The following is a 9,305-nucleotide window of genomic DNA, read 5'->3' as shown; positions in this document are numbered from 1 at the left end:
TTGCTTATGGCATCACGTATTTAGACCGCTGAAATATAATAATAATACTAATTCAGTGATTTTAGACCACACGGTTTAGAATTTTAGCACCATTTTATTCACATAATAATAATTATTATACAAACAACTCCGAAATGAAAATAGTAACATACATCATCACACTCGCGTACTATATAACTATACACATATAATAGAAATAATAATACATTTACACGGAGAATAATTATAACAATATGATAGTCACGTACGCACAAAAAACAATTAATCATCGTTCTCGTTCCGTTAACTCTGCAGTAATAATTTTGCTAGTCAAATTTTGTGAAACAGAAATTGGTATATTCGTGAGTTTAAGTATTTTTTATAGCTATCAGGACTCCCAAAATCGAAATCGATAATCCACGGGCACATAGTTCAATCCGAAAAAGAGACAAACAGCACCGATCAGTGTAACCACGATCTTTCAGAAGGACATTCGTCCTCATTTAGTAAATCCTTTTGTAACGTCAGAACTCGCCCCTGTATGTTTTCGCCTCGTAGCAGGTAACTGTAGGGTGATAGCAGGCTGCGAAACCTCGCAAGGTTGCACAAGAGTCCGCTTGCTCTCGTGGCTGGTGATGTTACGGAAGTTGACCTTGAGGCTGGGCACGTGGTGCTCGGCTGACCAGTCAAAATTGAAAATCGGCGTCCCGGACCTGAGGTCCGAGTCAGCAGAGACGTCGGTGCAAGGTGTGGTAGGCGTTGTGACGCAGGGACTGAGCTCCTGGAGCTGGACGATATCAGGAACCTTTTGGAGAGTGTCGACCCAAGCGTTGCCAACGGAAGTACAAGCCGAGCCCCAAGGCTCGGTACAGACCTCGGCCGGCTCGACGATCGTCGCAGTTTTAATCACCAGCCGCCTCTGCGAGTTATAGCTGCAGCTGTCTATCGCTGTTGCTGTGCAGCAAGCCGAAGCTACGATTGAAGTCACTTCGGTACTATCACCGTAACTCTTGTCCAGGTCCGTTAGACTCACGTACTTCGGAGAACATCTCGGGGATGAACACTCTCGCAAAATCGTTGAACTAACCCCGGGAACGGAGTTGCCGTGATGCATCTGCTGCTGGAGCAGGGTGCTGCTCCCTTTCCGCTGCTTGTTATTACGGATGTTGAATGTCAGGGCTTGGGAAAGTATGTGGAGGGTTCGCTGCTCGATGTCCCCTGTGTGGTGTGAGATCACGGCTCCGTTTATCGACATGTCCACCGGTTCCGAAGTCTCCCGACTAATGTGCGTTGAAGAATGCTGCAACGTTCAAGAATACGTGGCATGTTCGAAAGATAACGGGAATTTTGTAATATTGAGTGTGTATTAGTCCGATTCGCGTGTTTTTTTCGTTGTGTGTTGATAAACTTGACTGAAAAGTTGCTGCACAGTATTAGCCGAATTGGATATATATTTATATAGTCTATTGTCAGTCGTCAAAAGCGTTACACGTGCTTAGTTAGGATCGGGTATTTTGAAAATGAATCAGAGAATTTGTATTAAATTTTGCTGTAAGAATGGAATAAAGTGCAGCAAATTGATCGAAATGTTAAACATTACTGTTGCTGAGTTTGCTATGAGTAAAACAAGGGTTCCCAAGATAGCAATGAAAACGTTGAAGATGACGATCGCCCTGGACGCCCCAGCATCACAATCACCAAAAGCAATATGTAACAATTCTAAAATTAGGCTGCACTTTATTCCAATCTTATAGAAAAATTTAATAAAAATTCTCTGATCCATTTTCAAAATTACCGATCATAACGACACACGTTTAACCTTTTTGACAGCTGATAATAAACTAAATATCCAATGTGGCTAACACAGTACAGCAACTTTTCAGACAAACTTACCAACAGAGCAACGAAAAAATCACGCGAATCGGACTAATACAACACGCAAAATTACAAAATTCCAGTTATTTTTTTAACACACTTATCTCGACGTATCAACAACAGTTTCTCGTGAGGGGTGGCAAAACTGAACAAATAAAAATCAAAGTACGGCCAAAGTCGGTGTAAGAAACGAACGTTCGACAAAAGTATACCCTTGACGTGAGTGGAAACGGTAAAAACTGGTATATTAGGAATTACAGGTTGGTACGGAGGTCTTCCCTCTGCAGGATATATCAGATGCACTCACATATGTAATTGCGCTGTAAGGAAGAATTTTAATCTGGAATGAGGACATACGAGGAAAAAGCGCGGACTAGAAATGTCCAAGATTGGCAATAAACGATTTTATTACTGTAGATGCGTGCAGTTGCTGCTGCGGTTGCTGTTGTTGCTGTTGTTGTTGCTGCAGCTGCTTTTTCTTAGTCGTAAGGGTGTACTCGAGGTCGGACTTTTCCACGCAATGAGCCTCCTCGATGCCGTTCGCCGTACCGCAGCTAGAGTTATAGCTGGTGACGAGGTTTCGCCTCAAGTTATAGTCGTAGTTGTTGTACGACAGGATTGGCCGCGATTGCAATTCTGGCGCTGGACCGTAACTGAATTTTGTCTGGGATGCATACTGGTAAAGCCACAAGCTCGCCCTCATCACGTCAGCCTCGCTGTCGCTGTCAAACGAAAGTTTTACCCACGTTAGAGAAACGTGAAGGATGAAATATGTAATTCGGCTCGTTCGTCTCTGGAAATTACGTCCTTCGTGACTTATACTCGATGAAGTATATTCGCAAGGGTTTTATATCACCAGAAAAAAAAACTGGAATATCCAGTGACAAAAAAGAGGTATACGTAAATGTACTACAAAGCATTTTATTCTTACCTTAGTACTTGATTCGTGCAAACTATAACCGGGTGTTGGCATTCTTCCGTCGTGTCTTTAACTTGGAGAACGCAATGAACCCAGAACCATTTTCCAGATCGACTTTGCAGTCGTAAAAGGGCGGTGCTTGAACGTTCTTGATCGGATTGGATAACTGGAGAAAGACAAGAAAACGTAGAAAGTAAGAAGTAAGCAAAGAGTATCGATCGATGATTATATTCAAATTCATGAAAAAATAAACGGATCATTGTAAGAACAGCTGTCATATCGAACTCACCAGTTTGATGTTTGCAGTGAGCTGTTCTAATGGAATCCCAATGAAGAAGATTGTACCAAGATATACCAACGAGCTCGGATCTGCTGTATTCCATATGACTTTCTGCCCTGTTTGGAAATATTTAAAAATACAAAAACATAGAGTACAATTAGCCGACTGTCGTTATCAGTTTTTAACTTCCCATCTCTCTGTTACCGGATCGACACGGCTTTGCCAAACTTAGAACTGATTAGATTTTGGCTTGGATCGGTTCGGTACTTTTTAAATTATTTAAATAACAAATTTACAGAAAACAAAATGAAAATAATAATATCTTGAGAATGGACGAAGGAAATCCAAAATGGCGAATCCAATATGGTGGGAAAAAAAATCTGAAAAAACACTCAGATTTTGATGGAAATTACTAGGCGGAAATTTTTAGGGTCACCGATATCGAATCCAAGGTCAGAATTCCAAAATTTTTAATGTTGGATCCATTATAGTGGTTCAAAATAAAAAAAATCGTAATATTTTCATGTGACATGGTAATCGTCAATCACGAATCTGAATTTGTAGTTCGAAATTCGAATTGGACATCGATATTTTTTTATTCCGTGAATTTGGAATCTGCAGTGTGAAACCGGGAAGTTTGAGGGCTGGCTCACGGTCAACCTAAAGCCGCTTGTTAGTCTTATACTCACGTCTTGTCAATGTGAATATACTTCATGTCCATTGAGTGAATTGTAGAAAATATGTTCGTCGCTCCCTGAACGACGCTTTCTCTCGTTTCCGGAAGAACAACCGGTGTACAGGAGGCAAGGAATACAGAATCACCGCGATTGCACAGAGGAACGAAGGGTAAATATCGTCCCTCTACAAGGACCACCTAAAAAAACGGTAAATCGTAGATCCGAATGAGCTTACGTATAAGTGCAAAACGTTGTACGGCTCTGCAGTTACGCAATGATGAAAGCAGCAGGTACAACGTACCTTTTGATCTCCGAATCTAAGCTGACGTCGAGTGTTCCTCGAGACGTTGATGCGGCAGAGGAATAATCTTCTATTGTTGTTTCCAGCGACGTTGCGTGAAAGCTGATTCTGAACTACAACGTGATCCTGCTTGTCTATCACATCGTAAATACTGTCACCGTGGATCAAGAGGTCTTCCTACGTGATAAAGAATGGTGTACAAAAAATAACTACCGTTTAGAAAAAACGAATCACTGTTCCTGCCGCAGTTAACTGTTCGCCTAAAGCAGTTAGTCTGCCGTTAGTGCATTGAAAAATGCATACGTGTCTTCATTATTGTCGTCAATACATAACAGTACCAAAAATTAGCTTATTATACTCTGAGGGCAATAATACGTTTAAAAATTCAGAAAACACAGAATCGGTTGAGTCACAGCTCATCAGAGAAGGTGCAGAGCTCTTGAAAAATTGGTTGATCGACGTTCTCAAATGCAAACTGGTTCTCCGCAGGGTAAATGGAAAATGAATCGAAGCGATAAATCAACATATCAAATGCAATTGTCATCTCACCATGGAGTGTCCAAGGTATTCCGTGGCATTTTCCGATATGTACAATAGCTTGCCCTGTTGCGTCATCATCATGATAAATCCGGACATGGCCTAAAGCAAGAAAATCATAATGGGAAAGAGAAGATTTTCACTATTTAGTTGAGAGTGCGTCAAGCAATATCGTGTTGAAATTCAGCTGAGCTGACAAATTCTTTCTGGTTGTCAGTAGATGGATCACTGATCATCTATGACAGTCGCAACGTAGTTGAGGTTTCAAAGTTTCAACCTTTGGTTGGACAAGCGGTTGAGACGCCGTTGGTAAAATTATAACGGCGTTCGATGACCCTTGACGCCGTAGTACAATAGTGAAATCAGTTCCATGTTTCTTTTGTTTCGTAGAATTGACTGACTGTGAGCTTTGCTTATAAATGAAACAGTGCAGTTCATTGATTATACCTATAATGCACTCACCTTTGAGAACCCAATGTTTGGCATCGGTATGTTCGACGATTCCGATGTATTTGGTTTGAGGGCTGAAACAAATGAAAATCGAGCTGATTTTCGATTACATGAAATGCCCTCCTGTAATGTACATCCATATCAGAAGGAAAACTGGCTACGATTGTTGATAACGTAACGCAAACAATGAGGATACACAGATGCATGAGTCGGTCGGAATTCGGAACGTAGACCCTACCAAACACAGGACTCAGAGGACCCATGATGGACCCCACAAGACGCGGGTTACCAAGAATCCGGCATCTTATTATACGCCTGTATGTAGCTGGTATACGTTCCATGCATTCGTGGACATGGTCTTCAGGTTCCGCCATACCGATTACATGCATTAGATATACGTACGTGTACGTTTATATTGGGCTTAGAATTACATTGAAGAATGTCTGCAGCGCAATATTTATCGCCAATATGGCAATTGAACTTCAAGTTTAAATTTTATCACTGATAAATCAAATCTGTGGGTGAAATCTCATGAAACATGTCAAGTTACCGTGGATACTCAAGAACGGTACAGTATTTTCTATGAAGATCTTTTCGGTAAGTCACTTTTGGGTTTAGAAGCGAAACTACAAACGTGGTAAATATCATTATCATCATGAAATGGAAAATCATGCCAGATCACGGAAGTTTGGTCATGGAACCTCAAAGAATGTAACATGGCGCAATCGATACCTGCACGGAAACACTGTAGACAACAAAATTTGCAATTGATCGAAGATAATTCTCATCAAGAACGATATGTATATGAATAAAAGCCGGTACGATAGAATATACACATAACAGATATGCATGCAGGTACACATCATCTGCAAAGTGAGTTGAACAGTGCCTTTCGCTCCGCGAAAACCGCGAGATACTAGACTTTCAGAGTCTTGTTATGGTGAACTTTAGCTGGCGGTTCGTGTAATCATCGAGTGAAGAAGAAGAAGAAGAAGAAGAAGAAGAAGAAGAAGAAAAAGGTGGACGCGAAGAGGAAGAAACATCGATGCATGTATAGACGTGTATGTAAGAAAAAAGGGGCGAGCTTGAAGAGGAGAAAGCTCACAGAGATTTTCGTAAGACTGCATATATGAGGCGCGATATGTAGGCACGATGGGGAGTCAGATATACCTATAGAATATCGGAGGCTGTATACATATAAGTATATATACAGTGTATAGGTTACGGGAGCGTGAGACTTGCTGCGGAGAGGCCGAGAGGTCAGCGGATCACCCGGAACTCTCCTCCGCCTGCTCCGAGCCGCGGAGTCGACGGGCGGAGGAGATACCTTCGTATTCCACCCGCTCTACCTGCAACTACAGTCCCCCTTTCACCCCCTACCTCACCGCCCTCACCGCCTCCTCCTTACGAGAGGAATTTTCGATATCACTTTACTCTCATCGCTCCGTAGCATCGATTATAGGTATATCCTTTGTCCCGCGCGGCTCTCGATCCATGCGTCTACCGCGCTGTCACGCGGTTGCGGAAAAACTACCGAGTATTATCAACGTTACTCTGAAACCCTCGGCTCTGGGATTACTGGCTACCGTTTACTAGGGTGGTCCTCGTGATCCTGAACATATCTTTCCCGAAATAATTCAATGGGTGGTCCTTGTTTCGGGGTCGGTCAAATTTTCATTGGGACACCCCCGCAGATTTGTTCCAAATCATTAAAGAAAAAAAAAAAAAAAATCTGTGTATAGTTTTAAGCCTCTACGTCAACTGGAACACGTGTCTCTAAGCTAAGAAAGCTTCAATCTTAAAACACATCTAGTTTTTATTACCAGCTATTTCATTTTGTATGAGTTTGGTATAGATGGTTAAAATTTAAACTTTCTTAGCTCAGAGGCACGTGTTCCAGTTGACGTAGAGGCTTAAAACTGTACCCAGATTTTTTTTTTTATGATTTGGAACAAATCTGGAGGATGTCTCCATGGAATTTTTTCCGACCATCAATTAATAACCACCCTAGGGTCACCCTATCTAACTACACATCCTCGTTACAGGATTTTTTTTTTTTTGTCAGTAACGAATAGTAACAATTAAAGCCTAAATGTCTGATGCACATCCGATGAAGCATAGACTACAAAGTTCCGTATAAGGTACATCATCAGGGTAGCTACTGACTTTTGGACAAAATTCGTCAAAATTTCCACCCATTCTGCATCCGTGCCTGCCGATAGTACACCAAGACTTTTCCAGCTAGGAACAAGCTTGACCATCTCTATAGTCCGAACTATGATTGCGTATTTTTCCTTAATGATGAAAAAAAGAAAAATATGATTGTAGAGAAAATATGCTACGAATATGGACACGATATTAAAAAATCATTGTGTTTTTATCGACACCTTTGGCCCAATTAGCGATCTTTGCATCATCTGCGTCGCAATTTTTAGAGCAAGGAATTTTACATCTGGTGAAGAATCAACGATCATTATGAGACACACATCCCATAACCTTGACTGGTTCCATTGTGTAACACCAATGTTTAAAATGATCTGCAAAGATCAAACGATGGTTAAAATGGGACCAGCAATGTGATTGAAAGTCGAAAAAATACATATCATAATTAAGATGCGACATGAAATTTTTTTTCTATATAGATATCGATGAATTAATTCTACTATTGTTTCAATTAGTTCATTGAACAACTCTTATGTACAGACTTGTTATTCGTTCTACTATTATGACTTGCTATGGTTGTCAAGTTGAACCATCAACCCCTTAACGTTACCTTTGATATAAAAATCTGTAGAGAATAAAGCCTTTTTTCAGGTACCCTGAGCGGCAAGGAAACGAGATCTAAGTAACCTATAACACCAGACTCAGCCTGGAATCTGGCTATTTCCATCTGATCTCCAGGCTTACAGTTTGCTTCAAATTTTACAATATCTGTAAACGTAAGGACCTGAGGTTATTATATCACATAGTTCATTTCTTCCTTGCTATTCAAACCATGCTATTAGCCAACGGTTAAAAAACAGATTCAAAACTCTTTTAGACACACCTTCCAAAACATCCAGCAGCTCTGAAGATATTCGATTAAAATTCGGCGGGTAATGTGTAGCCAATATGCGCAGCATACAAGCTTGTACTTCCAAACTGCTAGAGTGTACTTCTGTACCAAACGGTGCACCCGATATGTAGAACATCGTTCCAAAAAGCCAAATTGTAAATTCTGTAATAAAATAGGAGAAATGATTCTTCGCATCACACCAACACTTTTATCAATTTTTATTTGTTGGCGTCGATAAGCTCCTATATTTACCTGTATACTGTCTCTCGAGATTTTTGTAATTCTCTCCTACCGCCTGCGGAGGAACCAAAACATTTGTCAGGTTGGCAGACCCCTTAAGAATAGAACCCAAAATGACACGAATTGTTCGTTCCGCCGTGTCGTTTTGTAGGTCCGACAATATAGCGACCAAAGGGTTGTTTATCACTCTCCATACTGTTTCTGCAGTCGCTACGCTACTGTTGATAGATGAACCATAATAACAAATATATTGTTTCGATGATAAGAGTACAAGAGGATGAATTTACATCTGCTCATGTTCGAATTTACCGGTGTTCAAATAATGTTATATATAAGAATTGAAGGGGTTAGAACAATAAAATTAAAAAATACACAATTACAAACAAAATCACGTCTGTGATGTACGAATTTGCCGGTGTCCAAATAATTCAATACAAGTATTGGGTTAATTAATAAGAGGTTAGAACATCAAGACTTACCTGTTACTCGAATTTGATAATTCGGTAGTAGAATCGCTGCTCATGATTTTTATTTAGGTTTGTTTTCCTTGCGAACTACGAAAGACTTCGTATTGACGATACGAGATAGGAGGTTGGAATATTGCTTGGACTCGCATCAACGAAGAATTTGCTTGACACATGCGGTATTTTATTCAACTGAAAAGAGCACATATTGCCGCCTTCATAACTAAAGCCAAAAATTGCTAAAATTCTTGCTATCACAGAATTTATACCCCTATTCATCAAACTCCACAAGCGGTTGCAGAGCGAATTCGCGACTGACAGGCCATGCTGTACAATTCAAACTGGCTGAGTCGCGAGGGCGTCGGACCGCATGGGAAACACGGCGGTAATACTGGTCGGTAATGCAGATTCACCGCGGACGGTAAGTGTACCGACTGTTGGTAAGACTACGTAGAATCAGTCAGCTCTGGTAGGGTCCCTAAAATTTGTATACCTAGGTAAGTGTTTGCTTATGGCATCACGTATTTA

The 9,305-nt window shown here is 40.8% G+C and overlaps 1 protein-coding gene across 1 annotated transcript; it reads right to left on the bottom strand.

The window, feature by feature from the left end:
• Positions 1-92: 92 nt before the first annotated feature.
• On the bottom strand, positions 93-9,088 carry LOC124218555 (uncharacterized). Its single transcript, XM_046625094.2, has 15 exons — positions 8,793-9,088; positions 8,326-8,531; positions 8,065-8,235; positions 7,792-7,949; positions 7,406-7,555; positions 7,181-7,312; positions 6,189-6,345; positions 5,031-5,092; positions 4,581-4,670; positions 4,032-4,208; positions 3,743-3,927; positions 3,063-3,169; positions 2,786-2,939; positions 2,267-2,576; positions 93-1,279 (listed from the first exon to the last, which is right to left on the bottom strand). Exons 1-15 carry the CDS (start codon positions 8,834-8,836, stop codon positions 479-481), a joined length of 2,904 nt encoding a protein of 967 aa, XP_046481050.1. The 5' UTR covers positions 8,837-9,088; the 3' UTR covers positions 93-478.
• Positions 9,089-9,305: the final 217 nt, after the last annotated feature.

This window comes from Neodiprion pinetum, chromosome 5 (assembly GCF_021155775.2).
Source record: "Neodiprion pinetum isolate iyNeoPine1 chromosome 5, iyNeoPine1.2, whole genome shotgun sequence".
In the NCBI taxonomy this organism is placed as follows: domain Eukaryota; kingdom Metazoa; phylum Arthropoda; class Insecta; order Hymenoptera; family Diprionidae; genus Neodiprion; species Neodiprion pinetum.
Note: the sequence above shows the minus strand (reverse complement) of the source record. Positions and strands in the feature narration are given on the sequence as shown.